Source organism: Carcharodon carcharias, chromosome 12 (genome assembly GCF_017639515.1).
Source record: "Carcharodon carcharias isolate sCarCar2 chromosome 12, sCarCar2.pri, whole genome shotgun sequence".
NCBI classification, from domain to species: domain Eukaryota; kingdom Metazoa; phylum Chordata; class Chondrichthyes; order Lamniformes; family Lamnidae; genus Carcharodon; species Carcharodon carcharias.
In genome coordinates this window covers 127,249,776-127,268,650 of record NC_054478.1, presented here as the reverse complement: position 1 = coordinate 127,268,650, position 18,875 = coordinate 127,249,776, and the positions used below count along the sequence as shown (strand labels likewise).

General features: G+C 44.2%; 1 protein-coding gene across 1 annotated transcript in view; it reads left to right on the top strand.

Moving 5' to 3' along the window:
• LOC121285134 (receptor tyrosine-protein kinase erbB-4-like) overlaps window positions 1-18,875 on the top strand; it is a 1,067,779-nt gene that overhangs the window by 717,314 nt on the left and 331,590 nt on the right. Inside the window, exons 14-15 of the mRNA XM_041201314.1 lie at window positions 2,542-2,635; window positions 7,921-8,075. Of these exons, the coding sequence (XP_041057248.1) occupies window positions 2,542-2,635; window positions 7,921-8,075 (249 nt within the window). The remainder of the gene's footprint in view (window positions 1-2,541; window positions 2,636-7,920; window positions 8,076-18,875) is intronic.

Below are 18,875 nucleotides of genomic sequence, written 5' to 3'. Positions count from 1 at the left end.
GCCCTGTATACCCAACGGCAGGTCATTAACATACATCAAAAAGAACAGTGGTCCCAATACCAATCCTTGGGGAAGATCATTGTATACTTCCCTCCAGTATGAAAATAATCATTCATCACATCTCTGCTCTCTGTCCTGTAGCCAAATTTGTATTCACACTGCCAATGTCCCTTTAATCCCATGAGCTTTAATTTTGGTAAGTCAATTAGATGGTATTTTATCAAACATCTTTTGAAAGTTCAGAAGGGACTTTCAAATACCCTCTCTGTTACTTCAAAGAACTCAATCAAGTTAATAAAACATGATTTGCCTGCTGACTTGCATTTAATAGCCATATTTTTCCAAATGCCAGTTAATTATTTTCAGAATTATTGTCTCGAAAAGTTTCTCCACCTCCGACATTAGGCTGTAATTGCTAGGTTTGCCCCATTTCCCTTTTTTGAACATGGGTGTAGCATTTTCAATCCTCCCTCAAGGACCACTCCCATATCTGAGGAGGTTTGGAAGATTGTGATCAGAGCTTCTGCTATTTTCACCCTTACTTCCCTCAGCAACCTAGGATGCAATCCATTGAGACTGGGTGGCTTTTCTACTTTGAGATCTGCCAACCTTCTAAGTACCTTCTCCCTATTTTTATCCTATCTAATTTCACTGTTCCCACCTCCATTATTGCTACATTGCTAGCACCCTCTTCTCTCGTGACTAGAGATGCTAAGTATACATTTAGTACCTCATCCAGGACCTCTGCATCTACAAGATAAGCTCCCTTTTAGTCCCTAATTGGCCCCAACCTTCCTTTAACTATTGTTTTATTATTTATAGACTTTTAAAGACTTTTGGGTTCCCTTTTATGTTGACCCCTAATCTACACAATCCCTTTGTCCCTCTCATTCTCCTTTTTAGTTCCCCTATGTACTTCTGCACTTTCTGTATTCAGCTTGGTTCTCTACTCTATTTCAAGCCTGGCATTTATCATTACCTTCTTTCCCTGTCTCATTCTAACCTCCCTTTCTTTAATCATCCAGAGAGCTCTCGCTTTGGATGCCCTACTTCTTCCCTCTCATGGGAATGTGTCTAGTCTGTATTTGAACCATCTCCTCCTTGAAAACCTCCCAGTGTTCAGTTACTATTTTGCCTACCAATTTTTGATTCAAATTTGATTTTAAATTACTGAAATTACCGCTCCTCGAGTGAAGTATTTTTGCATCAAAGGTAAAAACCATGAGGAAGGCAGTTATAAAATTCCCTCAACTGCTCCTTTCTGGTAAATGACTCAAGTATCTCGTGTGAGGCTTGAGTTGGGACCTGTCTGAGGGTTCAGAATACAACTGATGAACAGATATGTGACTTGTTAGCATTGAGAATTTAACTCTCCCTTTTAAAATGGCTCAATGAGTTTTCTCTTTTGTGCATTGAAATTGAATTCCTTGGAACTTGCAACACAGAAATTTGGCACATCAGGCCTATGCTTGATTTGGCATGAGGAAGAGCTTGTATATTTTCATAGCAGGAGGAAAATAATTTGTAAAATGTTAAACCCCTTGACCTTTTACACCACCTTTACAAACCTAAGAAAAACCCATCTTATTTACTCTATCACAACCCCACATAATCTTTAGCACGTCTATTAAATCTCTCCTTAAACTCCTCTGCTTGTCTCATCCCTGGCAACATTTTGGTAAATCCCCTTTATGAGCTGCATTTTTGTTAAATTATTGCAGATTGAAAGTTGCTTCCATCAGCAAAGGAAGAACTGAGACAACAGGTTGAAAAGGTGCTCCTCTGGTGTGTTTCAGCCACATGAAGTATATATTCATGCACATATTTGCAATATCATAAGATCGTAAGAGATAGGCACAGGAGCATGTCATTCAGCCCACCGAGCCTGCCCTGCCATTTGATAAGATCATGGCTAATCTAATTGTGGCCTTAACTCTATTTTCCTGCCTGCCCTGCCTTGACCCTCTTGTCCATCAAAAATCTGTCTAACTCAGCCTTGAGTATATTCAATGACCCAACCTCCACTGCTCTCTGTGGAAGAGAATTCCAAAGACTAATGACCTTCTGAGAGAAGAAATTCCTCCTCATCTCCATCTTAAATGTGAGACCCTTATTTTTAAACTGCGCCCCTAGTTCTAAACTTCCCCACAAGTGGAAACATCCTCTGACCATCCCCCGTGTCAAGCCCTGTCAGAATTTTATATGATTCAATAAGGTCACCTCTCACTTTTCCAACCTCCACTGAGTATAGGCCTAACCTGCTCCACCTTTCCTCATAAGACAAACCCCTTCATCCCAGGAATCAGCCAAGTGAACCTTCTCTCAACTGCTTCCAATGCAGTTGTATCCCTCCTTAAGTAAGGAGACCAAAACTGTACCAAAACCAGAATTGTAAATTGTATGGTAGCAAAAGTTTCTCCCAGTTGAATGCCATCAAGCTTAGATTTTAACACAAAAACCATAAAGGCTGTTAAAAGAAGAATGTGGCATGCAAGACTTTCTAAAGTGCACCTTATAACAATGAACTTAAATTTTATTCAGGGATTTTCGAGAATTTGCGAATGGCACTGTCTGTATGGAATGTGATGAACAGTGTGAGAAAATGGATGAAGATGTGTTAACATGTCATGGAACGGTAAGGAGTCACTTTCACATCCCAATGACATCTGATTGCAGGTGTTTACTTGTATAAATAAAATTAACATAATCCAAAATGCAGGGTTTCCCTTTACTCTTATGCTATCAGCAGTGTCTGTTACTGGAAATGTTCTAAGCCTACATTTCACAAATGTGTCTCAACTCTTCCTTTATGTTATTTGGGCTAATATGATGAACTACCTGCTGAATTTCTATGCTAGTTGTCCAATGCAAAGCAAAGCAAAATAAAAAAATATAGCTATGTGCTAAAGAATCCAGGGGCATAAATAGTGGACAAGAACCAGATGAAGGCACGATCATAATTAGACAAATATAGATGAAAGAGACCATGCTTAAATACAACACGAAGATAGGCTTTACAGCCCAACCAGTCCATGTTGGTATCTGTTGGTTCCATGAGCAGAAACCCTCATCCTGAAAGCCAGTCCATTCCCCCCAGTTCTTTAACCACTCTTCTTCAATCACCAATCTAATCTGTTCGTGAAAGATGGCAAGGTTTCTGCTTTAATCATAAATTCTCAGTTTTACAGGATTTCCCCTTCACTACCCTACCCAGTAAACCATTACAACTATTGATTCATCGCTGAATGAAGAAATACTTCCTTATGCCAATCCTAAATAGACCTGTCATCAACTTTAGCCTGAAGCCCTTCTTGTCTTGCCTTGACAGACTTCACAGTAGTGCTATGAATTTACCTACTCTACACAGTTTTAATGTCTTGTCTCATACATCATTTGCCAATGGAAAGGATCAGCCTCATTCCCTATACCCGTACCATCTCCATGATCCAAAAACTTTGTGTCCTAATTGCTTCCTTTGCCTTTTGGCGATCAAACTTAGACAGAGTTGCTTCAGCTCCATTTTCCCCGCCGAAGCTGCAAAAGGAGCAAAGCCCAATTCATTTTATACCTGCAGAACATTGAGTGTTGGACTTTCCATTGGTTTATACCTTCGGAAAATTTAATTCAGTCATTTCATTGAGGGTTCGCATTGTTTTAAAATCTTGCAGGAGGTGTTCCAGTTAATAAGCATTACATCATATGGTTTTCATTTGGAGTGGCTCTAGACATGCTAACTGAGAGATTCTCGATTGCTTTATGATCCCCACCAATATTTATTAGCAGATCTGATTTATTTGAAAAGGACAACTGAAAGAGTTTACAGTGAAAGCCTTTTGTTATGAATGCTGCCAGCCATAACCACTTTGCTCTGTGGATTTTACGAAGCAAACTGTGTTGAACATAAGAGCAATGGGGTTAGCCGCCAAGCAAAGATTCAGCTAGATAATTGTCCATTAACTAATTCCAATATGCTATGATCAGTGCTAGTAAAACAGGCTCCCTGATAAATGATAATAGGTCAGACAAGGGTAAGTTGAGTAACTGCATCACCAGAAGGTTCGGATATACACAGACTATATGAATTAGTCAATGGGATGTCATTAATAGAAAAGGAAGGTGAGTTCACATCAATTAGAAATCGCTAAGTGATTATCCTCTGACTCTACAGTATTAAACTTTAAAAAAAAACTGTTGAAAGTCTGACAAGTTGATTAGGCTCTTTTAAGTGCTGTATAGCACTGATGGAAGTATTGTGATGTATCCTCCATTGCTTTAGCGTATTGTGTGTTGTAATTTTCTAGACTTATTTTCGCAGATATGAAGCAGCAGAAAATCTGTTGATCTCACCCATACAGCCTAAAGAGTTGATGAGGCATACACACCAGTGAATGTGCACTGCAGGTTTATGCTTCATAAACTGGTGGCCTTGCTTTAATTGGACCCAATCAAGATCTAAATCTAATGTATGATTGGATCTCTCCCATATATATATGGGTAAAACATATTAGCTATGTGCATATTTATTGGTGTGTTTCACTTCACCTGTTCCCTCTGGTAATATATTTGAATGCTGTTTTATTGAATGAACACAATACACACAGAAAAAAGTCATTTAGAAATGGTAGAATTTTGCAAGATTAATTATGCTGTGGGTTAATAGCTTCCCATTTATTTTCAATGGGGTAAAACCTGCAATAAAATAGCAGGAAATGAACTTCAAACAAGGATGCAAAGGAGGGAGGTGAGGAGTGGGAAATCACATCTCCGGTGGGGAACGCAGCCATAATTGATTAGAAAAAAATCTCATTTTAAAATAAGAGAGAGGTGAGGAAAGACATTTGGAGCCTCTTGATAATCCACCCATGACAGTCCTATCTAATATAGTTGAGGTTCCATTGAGAGCTGGTGTTAATGATCATTTTAATGACAATGTTGAGGATCAGTCACTAGGTCAGTTTATCCAGCAGCTGAGGTCATTTTTTTTGCAGGGACAGTAACTTTGGGGATTTCATACCTTTGCTTTACTCCTCATGACAGGGAGCAATGTGAAGGTTTCTGTAAATATTGTGAACAGCAAGAGTGCAGCCCTGCTCGAGTGGAAGCTGTGGAAATTTGTCACTGGTCCTGTGAAATCCAATCCTGTAGAAAATTAAGCAGTTTACAGCACACCCATTAGTTTATCTTTGTCTCTGGAGGGTTTAACTGCTGAGGCCAGTGCCGCTGGGGTGAAACCTTTGCTTGCTTATTGATGCTGTTTTTCTCACCCAACAAGCCAAAGTGTCACGATTTTTTGCAGTGCAGCAGGTCTTGTTATAATGCAATCACATTCGTAATGAATTGCTTGACATTGAAATCCAATTATTATCATTAAAGATGGCTCTTGATGTAAGAAAACTGTTCTTTTAATGAAATTTTGATGGAGTAAATAATGTTTCATTATGTCCTTGAGGCAGGGGATGGGGGGGGAGAGAAGATTGTAGTGAATTAATAAACTAAATGAAGAAAAGATGAAAATCGTTAACATTTCAGACAGTGACTGTTCAAAGAGGAATGGAAATTGATTTGTGATGCTAAAACTGCAATGTCCCATAGTCACCATAATTCATAACTTATAATAATCTGAAAGTTTCTTAAGAATGAGGTGCAGTTTGTTTCAAAAACGTTCAGCAGTCAATTTTCAAAATGTTCCTGTGAAGCACCGTGGGATGTTTTGCAATGTTGAAAGGCGCAAGTTGTTGTTGAGTCGTCATGTGGCACTGCTCACGAACTAGGAAAGCGCCAAACACCTCAGCTGTTTTACACCTTCAGTAGAACAGGGGCTGCAAGGCAAGTCACTTGAGGAGAGTTCCTCTTTAAAAGTCCTTTAGGCCAGTGATTAAGGGTGACTCTTGAACCCAGTGCTGCCAGGAACCCACATGGCTGGGGGCTTGCAGATACATAGCCTGTGAATTTTCCATTCACTATGAGAAAGGATGGCTGCACGCTTGGGATTCCTTGCGATGCATTTCCTGCATGTCTCGCTCCTGGAAGGGAATGCTGGATATGGCCATTCACTTTCATTCAGTGGCATTACAACACTTCATAAAACATTGCATTCTGCTGATCAAAATAAGACTACCCCCAAAATGTATCATTTGAATTTTGAATGGAGTTATTGGTTGCCACATTAGCGGTGGCTCTGCATTTCTTCTTCCTGTCTTCTTTTGAAAAAACAAACATTTTTGTTCACATCTTCATTATCTCTTGCTGGAATCCTATTCCCCGAGTTGCTATTCAATATCCAGTCCAAGTGGTTACTTTTTATCTTTCAGCTTAAACAATGTTTGGTCATGAAAAGTGCAACATGACATATACCTGTTTCTGTTCTCACCCAATGCCCATTGATATATGCCCCTCCCAGCTCAGGGCTCCAACGATGCTAACTGGAGATGGGTACTGCAGCTGGTTTCCCACCACCCCTTCCCCCCAGCCCCCAGCCCTAGATCACTTGTTGCAGCATATAAAGAAAAGGTTTGCACTTATATAGTGACTTTCACCACCTCAGGATGCCCCAAGGCACTTCACAGTCAATGAAGATCTATTTTTGAAGTCTAGCCACGCTTGCAATGTAGAATTTGTCGACTGTTGTAAAAGGGCAGCCACTTTACCCACATTAAGGGCTCACAGTGTGATAAATGACCAGATAATCTATCTTTTAGTGATGCTGAGGGATAAATATTGGCCCAGACACCAGTGAGAATAGCCATGCTCTTCTTCAGAACAGTGCCACGAAACCTTTTAAATTTGACTGAGAGGGCAGACGGGGTCTAGCTGAACACTTCACCCAAAAGGTAGTACCCCTGACAGTGCAGCACACCCTCAGTACTGCACCGGAGTGTCAGCCTGGATTACATGTTTGAGCCTCTGGAGTGAGACTTGAACCCACAACTTCCTGATTCAGAGGTGAGAGGGATACCCACTGAGCCAGGATTGACATCTTAACTGCTGTGCAAGGCTGAACTCAACCTTCTCTAGTTGCGAGAAGCAAAAAAAAATTCTTTGTACATGTGTTTTTCTGTTAAGCTGTGAAGTTCTTCCGCAGTCAGAAGATTAAAAACAAGGGCACGGCAGGTCTGCTGCCTCCTGGCTTCATCTCGGTTTCGGGTGGTCAGTCCTCCAGGAGTATGACATTGCCGCCAGCATCACCCAGGAGAAAAGCCATAGGGTGTTTAAAAAAATTGTGCTGATATGTCAGGTATTATTGATAAAAGTATTAGGAGAAGGATTTGGAAAAGAAGGTTGTTTGACTGGGTAGGTCAATTAGAGTTGGGAGCTGATGTGATTAAACCTCCAAGAATATGTCCAAGCAGAGACAGAAACTCCGACAACTGTTCATAGAGCTTTCAGGTGACACTCTTGCTGCTGGGAATCTCAGGGTCCGAAAGCGATAAGTGTTAGTTTAAATAAAATAGGGTATTTTTGCATATAAAATAAAACAAAAAGTTCTGGAAAAACACAGCCAGTCAGGCAGCAGCAGTGGAGACAGAAACAGGGGTAATGTTTTGAGGAGATAATGTTACTATGTTTCTCTCTCCACAGATGCTGCCAGACTAGCTGAATTTTTCCAGCGTTTTCTGTTTTTATTTCAGATCTCCAGCATCTGCAGTATTTTGCCTTTATTGTTTGTGCACATGTCACATTACAAAGCAATTTTTGCTGAGGATCTAACCAGTTGTTAGCTATAGACAGCTTGATCCACAGGCACCTCCTCTCCTTGAGGAATGGGCCACTGGTGAAACACCGGAAAAAAAACATAAACGATCATCTGGTGGTTTTGTATTGGTCACATTTAAAAAAACAGAATGGTGCTCATCGCCTTCACCTTTTTTCCGTCAGTTCAAGCAAGAGGTGTAAGACATTTGTTCACTTCTGCCTTGCCAGGGCCCCGACCATTGCACCAAGTGCTCCCACTACAAGGATGGGCCCAACTGCGTGGAGAAGTGTCCCGATGGACTTCACGGTGCCAGGGGCTTCATCTTCAAATTCGCCGATTCCAACCATGAGTGCCACCCTTGCCACGCCAACTGCACCCAGGGGTAAGTCGTGTGGCACTGAGCATTCACAAACCGTGTGACTCACAGCCATGCTAAACAACAAGCGGGAAGCAAAGATTCCATTGGTAGGAAATTAGCTGATGAGGTTTGTGTATTTGATTAAGGGGATGATGGACAAGTACATGAAGGAGAAAGGAATGGACAGAGGTGCTGACAAGACTAGATGAAGGAGGCTCGTGTGGAGTATAAATGCTAACACAGGTCTATTGGTCCGAAATTCCGTGTTATAAATTGTAAGCAAATGTCAGTGGAGAAGATTATTTCAATGGTGGGTTATTTTCTTCCCTTTTGACAGCTGCAATCGACACATTTGCGTCCAGAAAAGTAATCACAAAATGTTCAAAATGGCCTTTGCTATGTTAGGAAATCCATTTTTGTTTAAACCAGATATAATGTGTGAGGTGCTCAGCGTTGAGCAGGGATCCTGGAGCAGCTGCCCCATCCTGTATTAGTAAAATTAAATCAATAAATAATTAAATGTGTTGCTAATCTTAATCATTAATGTCAAGCATCGAGAAATGGTCCTTTCTCTTGGTGAATCTAATTACAACAGAGGCACTTGGGAAATGACAGAGAATGTCATTGTGCCAGTGGGATCGAAACAGATTTATGCTTCCTTTCACTGTTTGAACCAATAAACCAGGTTGAACCAATAAACCATTTTTGTTTTATTAAGTGATAATAGAAGTAAAATACTGTCTTTGGCTATGAGTAAAATTTAAATGAAGCCATTGCAAAGCAATAATACTGTGGTGTTTGGACTGGCCAGTCTCTGACTCCAATGATTAAGAATTTGCTCAAGAAATGTGACTGAGTTTTTGCTCTTCAGAGCTGGGTCAGTCTAACATTCCTGTCTGCTGCACATCACAGCAAACAAGGGGAGAATTTGTTTTGCACAGCAAGTTGTTCTGATCTGGAATGTGCTGCCAGAAAGTGTGGTGGAAGCAGATTCCACAGCAACTTTTAAAAGGGAATTGGGTAAATACTTGGAACGCAAACATTCCTAGCAGTATGGGGGAAAGGGGCAGGAAGGAGTGGGACTAATCAATCAGCTCTTTCAAAAAACTGGTGGAATGGTAGAAAAAAAACCTTTGCAGTCTGAACCACTCCAAAAATATGAGGCAAACTTATCAACTGAAACAGTTGGAATTCATAGGCCCAGGTTCAATTGCTGTTCAGTTGCTGAGATGGTTCAACTCTGGTCAGTATGTAACTGGGGCCTGAGAAATGGCCTCAGCACTCCCAGACCTGGGCAAGAGAAAAAAAAATAAGCCCAATCTCCTGCTCCTGGCAGCTGACCAATGACCCTTGCTTGAAACTGGATGGGCAAAATGTCAGGTCAGGCAGAATTGGGCTGGGTGCCGCCACCTCCTGTGGTGGAATAACCGTCTCTACAAGAAGGATCGACGCCTCGTGTAATGGGTCAGTGTCCATGAAGCTGTGCCCAGCAGGGGGAGGGAATTGCCACATAAAACAATCAAAACAAACCTATATTGGAATGTATGCATAAAGGAACAGTGCATGGTGTGATGATAATGGATTTTGATCTCTAAGTGATTTACAGTGGTGCCCAAGCACATGTGACCTTTGTTGCTAATGTGCTGTATGGAAGGAAATGTGACAAGGGAGGAAAATATCAGAGCTGATCAGCTGTCACTCTGTTTGAGTTTCAGTTTAAATCGATGGGCGAGAGGGGTCCTCGTGGATCCAGTGTGAAAGAGGTCCTTGCAGGCCCAGACAGAGTGGGGTCCGCATTGGCCCAAGGAGAGAAAGGTCCACATGCCCAGGGAGAGAGGGGACCTTGCAGGCCCAGGGAGAGTGGGGTCCACATTGGCCCATGGAGAGAAAGATCCACATGCCCAGGGAGAGAGGGGTCTGCATTGGCCCAGGGAGAGAAAGGTCCGCATGCCCAGGGAGGGAGTGCTCCTCGCAGGCCTAGGGAGGGAGTGTTCCTCACAGGCCCAGGGAGGGAGTGCTCCTCGCAGGCCCAGGGGGGGAGTGCTCCTCGCAGGCCCAGGGGGGGAGTGCTCCTCGCAGGCCCAGGGGGGAGGGGTCCTCGCAGGCCTAGGGAGGGAGGGGTCCTCGCAGGCCCAACTGTTGCAGTCCTCACTCCAAAAGTGCTGGTGAGAGTTTGTGCAACTTAGCAGAACTTTGAAAAATGTCACTGGTGTATTATTGCTGTTTCTGTGATAACTGAGCTCAACCTGTGGCTTTAGTGACTCCTGCAATCAGCTATGAATTTAGTCTCGACAGCTGCCAGCGGAAGGCAGCAGGGCCAGTGCAAGAATGATGGCAACCTCAGAAAAACTCGTCCCCTCGGAAAAACTCCTCCCCTCGGAAAAACTGCTCCCCTCAAAAAAATTCTTCCCCTCGGAAAAACTCCCCTCAGAAGAAACTCTTTCTCTTGGAAAAACTCCCCCCACCTCAGAGAAACTCGCCACTGCCTCATAAAAACTCCGCCCACTTCATAAAAACTCCGCCCACCTCAGAAATAGTCCGCCCACCTCAGAAATAGTCCGCCCACCTCAGAAATACTCCCCCACCTCAGAAAAACTGCCTCCACTTCAGAAGTACTCCTCCACCTCAGAAAAACTCCCCCCACCTCAGAAAAACTCCCCCACCTCAGAAATACTCCCCCCACCTAAGAAATACTCCCCCCACCTCAGAAATACTCCCCCACTCAGACAAACTGCCCCCACTTCAGAAATACTCCCCCCACCTCAGAAATACATTCCCCAATTCAGAAATACATTCCCCACTTCAGAAATACTCCCCCCACTTCAGAAATACGCCCCCCCACCTCAGAAAATCTCCCCCGCCTCAGAAAAACTCTTATCTCAGAAATACTCCCCCGACCTCAGAAATACTCTCCCTACCTGAGAAGAACACGCCCCACCTCAGAAAAACTTGCCCCCACCCCAGAAAAACTCCCCCACCTCAGAAAAACTCCCCCACCTCAGAAAACCTTCCCCACCTCAGAAAACTCTTCCCCTCAGAACAACACTTCCCCTCAGAAATACGCCCCCCACTTCAGAAATACGCCCCCCGCCTCAGAAAATCTCCCCCGCCTCAGAAAAACTCTTATCTCAGAAAAACACCCCCCACCTCAGAAAAACTCCCCCACCTCAGAAAAACTCTTCCCCTCAGAACAACACTTCCCCTCAGAGATCCCCCCACCTCAGAAATACTCCCCCCACTTCAGAAATACTTCCCCGCCTCAGAAAATCTCCCCCACCTCAGAAATACTCTTCCCCACAGAAATATTCCCCCAACTCAGAAATACACTCTTCACTTCAGAAATACTCCCCCCACTTCAGAAATATGCCCCCCCGCCTCAGAAAATCTCTCCCACCTCAGAAAAACTCTTATCTCAGAAAAACTCCCCCCACCTCAGAAAAACACCCCCACCTCAGAAAAACTCCTCCCACCTCAGAAAAACTCTTCCCCACAGAAATACTCCCCCAATTCCAGAAATACGCCCCCCCGCCTCAGAAAATCTCTCCCGCCTCAGAAAAACTCTTATCTCTGAAAAACTCCCCCCACCTGAGAAAAACTCCCCCCACCTCAGAACAACTCTTCCCCTCAGAAATACTCCCCCCACCTTAGAAATACTCTCCCTACCTGAGAAAAACTGCCTCCACCTCAGAAATACTCCCCCCTCAGAAAAACTGCCTCCACTTCAGAAATACTCCCCCACCTCAGAAAAACTCCCCCTACCTCAGAAATACTCCCCCTACTTCAAATATACTCCCCCACCTCAGAAATACTCTTCCCCTCAGAAAAACTCCCCCCACCTCAGGAAAACTCCCCCACCTCAGAAATACCCCCCACCCCGCCTTAGAAAATCTCTTCCCCTCAGAAAAACTCCCCCCCACCTCAGAAAATCTCTTCCCCCCAGAAAAACTCCCCCTGCCTCAGAAAAACTCCCCCCACCTCAGAAAAACTTCCCTCTCACCCCACCTTACTGGGTGTACTGGGCTGCCACATGTGTCGGGCAGTAATTCAGGGAGCGGGTGCCACACGTTAAGACATAAGTTGTGTTTATAACTGTTGGTAGAAAAAGTATGAAGCCTCAAACCGAATGCAGCATGTGTGTGGTGTCTCTGTAAGACGTCTGTGAGAGCAGCATTGCTGTGCAGGCTGCAGTCTGAGAGTCCAGCTGTTACTGGAAAGGGAGCTGCTATATACTTGAGCTGGACTGGCAATGCAATTGATGCAGGAGAACCGATTAGAACAATTAAAGTTTGGCTTATGGCAATGCCAGCTGATCACGCAGGGACAGTACATGGTCAGCAGATGAAAACCACCCTTAACAGAAAAGAAAATTAGGTGCGGCATAGAACAAGCTGTCTAATTCAATATGACCCTGCATTCACGGTACTGTCAAAGCTCTGTCTAGCATCCCCAATGGCTCAAGGGGCTGAATGGCCTACTCCTGCTCCTATGTTACAACCTGGGAGTATATGGAAGAGATGTGGTGCAGGAGGCTGACATTTAGTGAGGAGAGTGGCACAGAGCTGCATCACCGCCTTCGGGAAGAACCAGGGACAAGGTCCACCATCCAAGCAAACTCCCAGTGGCTGCCATGATTGTCATTTTGGCCTTCTAGACCAGCACAGGCAACATCTGCGGTGTCTTTCCCCCAGGTGTATCAAGGACATCAGAAGAGACACTGGCTTCACTCCTTTCACCATGAACCAACAGCAACAATGTGAGAGGACAGCACAATTCCACATCATCACATGGCTTTCCCAGAGCACAGAGAGGCAACAGCCACACCCATGTTGCCACTAGGCCCCTGTACACAAGGTTGGCGGCCCTCCGTGAACAAAAACACTTGTTTAATTCACTCAACATCCAAATGGCATTTCTTCTCTCGATGTCCAGTACTGAATCAGGCAGGCCAATGTCCTGCTTCCCCACAAGCTGTCGATGTACACTCATTTTAAGATCATCATCCATTCTGCTTCTTTAAAGAGGAAAGAAGATGGTCCCCTGTAGATGAAGACTAGTCTCTGTACTCAGGGCTAGTGATATCCTTGCAGAGTATAGGTATAACAAAAATTGGCTAAAACCAGAATGACTAATTAATGCAAAAGCAGAAAAGCTGGAAAAACTCAGCAGCTCTAATAGCATCTGTGGAGAGAAAGACAGAGTTAACCTTTCAAGTCCGTATGACTCTTCTTCAGAGTTGCTCTGAAGAAGAGTCATATGGACTCGAAACATTAACTCTGTCTTTCTCTCCACAGATGCTGTTAGAGCTGCTGAGTTTTTCCAGCATTTTCTGTTTTTGTTTCAGATTTCCAGCGTCTGCAGTATTTTGCTATATGATTAATTAATGGTTCAGGTAGATTGAAGGAGTTGGGGGCCTCCTTATAGTGCAAACTCCTAGATCTTCACAATTGAACGCCATCTGCACGCTCCAAAACTTCACCTTGCATTAGGCCTCAGCATGGAGAGCAAAGAATGAGATGGTGACGCTATAGTAAAGAAAGAGGAGCCAGCAATACAGTGAGAAGGTATGATGAGCCAGATACTAATTCAGGCCACCTTCCATTGAGTGCCATAACCAAGTCATTGCTTTAAGCTGCAACCTACCTCTGTAAAATAAGCAACCTGAAATGACCTTCCCTGATACTTTGTTGTTCCTTGGAAACCCATCGAATTTCATCTTATGCTGGGCCCTGCTTCATTCTAACTAATGACAAATAAATACGCAGGACAATGTTCAACTCAAGCATGGTGCGCTTCTTTCAACCCCTACTCCATGTCAGCATGATGTGTTATGGTACTGTGTACTCTGTTTCCAGCTAATTTCCAAGTGATGCCCTTGTGCAAGGAGTAAATGTGTTGGTTCGCTTTGAGATTCTAGACTATGGGCACACTGGTGGCCTTAGGCCCTCAGTGTGGTGTGCATTGCAAAGGCTCTGCATCTCATCAGCCACATCCTGAACGATTATGGTGACTGGCTGATCCAGTCTGCTCCTTAGGCACCCCCACCATCACCATTTCAGCAATACTTGGCCCCAGTGTGGTGATGCCTTGAGTGTCAGGCCATTGATTTGTGACAACCGCTGACAAAACCGTCACCGCTAGGCTTTCCCTCAACATGTGCATTGATGGAGAACTGGACAACAATAACATTTGTGAACCCCGGTCTCAAGGTTGTATATTATGCAGCCTCCAAGTATATTGAAGGCATCAACGTGAATATCTTTAAGATTTGAGCTCAAGCTCTCTACATGCATGAGAGATTCTGGCCTTCTGACCTGCACCATTCAGAATTGCATGGCGGATACCATGGTTACCATGTTCTGAATGATAGATAATGTGTCACTGCACAGACTCTTCACCAGACCTTGGTGACCCATATTAACTACTGTACTCAGATAGCAATCTTCATCTGGGCACAGAACTTGGGAGGCCTCAACCCCTCAGTGAAGCAACAGAGAGGTGAATGATATTTGAAGCAGTCAGCTCCACTTGGCACTCTTCACTCAAGCACTATGAAACTCCTGTGTTTCCTCCTCAGCCTCACTACCTACATCTTTGGATGATGGTGATTTCACAAGGTGCTGGGAGGTACAGGTTTGGAGTCATTCCCTCTCCAACTCTTCGTTCTTCTATCACCACAAAAATAGAAGTGAACTAAATGGTCCTCAAATAGGCACATTCCAATATTCAGTACATGTGACTGAATCTGGGCGTGCACCTGTGTACCCATCACTTACTAGGTCAACATTACATGACAAAGGAACTTGTGATGAGCCATGAGTTTATGAGGAAGCCCCTGACTTCACCAGGCTAGATACTCTCCAGAAGTATGAGTTGAAGGGGGGGAGGGGGCGGTGATCCTTGAAAGGGGGTTAATGATTTAAACTAGTTGGAGCTAGCTCTTGATGAGGCTGGCAGTGATTAAGGACCATATTGTCTTTCATTGTAGAAGAATGGTGGATAAACATTGAAAGCATATAGAGAGTAGAGACAATGTCACACCACAGATCTATGTGCGAAGACCCTTTTTGGATAGCTGCTGTACTCTTTTGCCAAATCCATCTCCTAATTAGAACTAGACCACACTTTTTAATGCTCCCCCTGCAGACAATGAATTTCATCCTTGGTTCTATTATGCAAATATTACACTGAGTGACCTTACTTTACTGCTTGGAATTGTCCAAGAATGGGAATGTTAAAATGTTGGCATGCTTATTTGTGACATGTGCCCCTAATGCCCAGTGATTAGCTTAGTAGAATTCTTAAGGTTCAGTATATATTTTTTGCAACATCTTGTTAATTTCTCTAGTTCAGGGAGATTTACACATCAGTGACTGCCTCCCATTCTCTTCTGGGAGGTAAGTGTGTCCTTCTCCCCTCTGACTCCCTATCAGTCTGGCTTCCTGTGCTGAGTAAAGCTCTGTCTGCAATGCTTCATTCTTCAATACTGTTGCTCAGCTAAACTGCTGCCTAACTGTTCGCAGCACGATTTCAACTGTTTAACTGGCTCATTATTGCAGTTCACAGATGACAGTTCAGGTTATGGATTCTGCTGCTTCATTGGATGGCCTGCTGCGCAGGTGTTAAAGCACACATTTTGGTACAGCTCCAGGAAATAGTAAAATGGGGGGGGGGGTGCGGTTAACGAGCCTGCATAATAACTCCCGAAAACATGAAGCAATACTCAGTTAACCCCTCAATGGTCTAAGATTATGTAACCATACCATCACTCATAACAGTGACAAACCCTATAGAGGCAGAACACTTATATACCCATACCATTCTTTATAAAATATATAAACCCTGTCTAGAGTTCAATAAGACCCTTTATGTTGAGGACTTGCCTGTTAATTAGGCTCTGATTCAAACTTCAAATGTGATTTGGTAAAACCCATACAGAAGAAATATGCATTCTACACATTTGCTATTGAACTGATACAGGATAATAGTCACACCCTTAAACAGAAGAGTGAAAATTTAGCTATCTCTCCACTGATTCCTTACCACAATCAGACGTTTGCTGAGAATGTCTTTTTCCACTGCCTTGTCGCTGTCTTTCCCGTTACTCTTGTTTTTAATGCACAAGTGTATGAGCAGCATGGAGATCATTCTCCATGGTTCTCTGGTATTCTCCATAACTAGCAACGCATGGAAAGAATCACATTCTCAGACAGTAAGTATACATAGGGTGGAATTTTCTGTGCCTGTTGGCGTTGGGCATCATGGTGGGCGTGAGTGGACAATATGGCAGGAAGGCCAAAAATCAGTTTCACGATGTCATGAAACCAGTTTGCAGTTGTCCGCTCTGCCCATCAATGGAGGGCTGCGTTTCCAACCGCCACATGTCAGGAACCTCATTGTAATAAGTCTGCACAAGCCCAGCTGGCCAGAATCATCCTTCCCCACACTGGAGCATCTGAGCACATCAGTGTGATTGCACACTGTATTTCATAAGTGAACATAAGTGACATGCACCTGGCGAGCTGCACTTTGCTCGGGGCTTTGAGTTTCATTTGCCTACTTTGCTTTGGTCAGCACTCATGGTCATCTGCGCCAGGTTTCACAGACAGCACCACATCACTTTTAGGAGGGCTCATGAGCAGGTCTCTAGTTACGAGACCAGCCGTAAGGCGTGGGGGTGGCTCGTCAATGGCTGCAGGACTATGGCTTGCTTGGGGAAGAGGGAGAAATGGCCTCAGGCAAGGGAAGAGGCTGCAGCGTTAGGGTATTACTGGGGATGGGGGGCGTATCCCAGGGTATCAGCATGGATTTATTAAAGGAAGGTCTTGCCTCACAAATTTGATTGAATTCTTTGAGGAAGTGTCAAGAAGGGTTGATGAAGGTAGTGCAGTGGATGTTGTGTACATGGATTTTAGCAAGGCATTTGACAAGGTCTCACATGGCAGATTGGTCAGGAAAGTAAAAGCCCAGGGCATTCAGGGTAATGTGGCAAACTGGATAAAAGGTTGGCTTTGTAACAGGAAACAAAGGGTAATGGTCGATGGATGCCCTTGCGAATGTTGTCTCAAGTGGTGTTTCATAGGGCTTGGTGTTGGGACCCTTGCTGTTTGTGTTATATATTAACGATTTGGACGTGAATGTGGGGGCACGATTGGGAAATTTACAGATGACACAAAGATTGGCAGAGTAGTGGATGGTGTGGAGGATAGCCATAATCTCCAAAACGAAATAGATGGGTTGGTGGAGTGGGCGGTAAAGTGGCAGATGGATTTTAACATAGAGAAGTGTGAGGTCGTACATTTAAGGAGGTCAAACAGTTAGAGGGATTACACAATAAATGGGAATATACTAAGAGGGGTAGATGAAGTGAGAGATCTTGGCGTACAAGTACACAGGTCCCTGAAGGCAGCAGTTCAAGTAGACAAGGTTGTAAAGAAGGCATATGGAATGCTCACTTCATTGGCAGAGGTATAGAATATAAAAGTAAGGGTATAGTGTTGGAATTGTATAAAACACTGGTGAGGCCACAACTGGAGTATTGTGTGCAGTTCTGGTCACCACATTACAGGAAGGACGTAATAGCTCTGGAGAGAGTGCAGAGGAGGTTTACAAGAATGTTGTCAGGGTTAGAAAAGTGCAGCTACGAGGAGAGATTGGATAGGTTGGGGTTATTTTCCTTAGGACAAAGAAGGCTGAGAGGTGACTTGATTGAAGTGTACAAAATTATGAGGGGAATAGATAGAGTGGACAGGATAAAATTGTTTCCCTTGATGGAGAATTCTAGAACCCAGGGACATAGATTCAAGATAAATGGCAGAAGGTGTAGGGGGGACATGAGGAAGAACTTTTTTACGCAGAGGGTAATGGGTGTCTGGAATTTGCTGCCCAAGTTGGTGGTAGAGACAGAAACTCTAAACACTTTTAAAAAGTAACTGGATCTGCACCTTAAGTGCTGTAAGCTGCAGGGCTATGGGCCGGGTGCAGGAAGGTGGGATTAGAATGGGTGTCCTTGGGCTGGCATGGACAAGATGGGCTGAATGGCCTCCTGTGCTGTAACTTCTCTATGGTTCTATGTTATGTGTGGGGTCACATGTTGATCAAGATGGTGAGGGCTGAGGAGGCAGTCTCCAGAGGAGATGAGACCAGATAGAGATGTGAGGGAGTGTGTGAGAGAGTGAGTGGTGATGTCCCTTGAACTGGTAGTGAGTGAGATGCCTGTGAATGTGTGATGGGCTCGAGTGTGTGAGTTTAGAGTGATGAGATGGTTGCATTACCCTGACAGCATGGATGAGGTCATTCATCCTCTTTCTGCACTGGATGGCAAACCTGTTCTGTGCACTGGCCACCACTGCCACCGCCTCTCAAGCCGGAGTGGTGAGACTGATGGGCCTCCTGCAGCCAGAACGAAGGTAGAGGACATTGCGGTGGGCTGCAATGTTGTCCAGAAGGTGTTCGAGAGATGTGTCATTGATTCAGGGGGCTGCAGCCTTCTTGTCTTTTGGGGCCATGTCTTCCATGCAGCAAGTCCTGGGCTGGAAGCACCAAGAGGTGTGCATGCGGCTGCACTTTAAATGTGGCGGCTGCACTTTAAATGTGGCGCCAGCCTGAGGAAGTGGTGAGGTGACGGTGTGGCAGGTAAATCAGAGGCTGCCTGCCAGTGAAACGGCATGTTTCCTGGGAATGCATGATTAATGAGGCAGGATTGGGACGATATGGCACGAAAACCCGCCATTGCGGACAACGGGTAAAATATCCTTTTTCCTGCCCGCTACCACACTTAGTGCAAGTCTGGAACGATTCTGCCCATAATTTCATTGGCTGAACGTC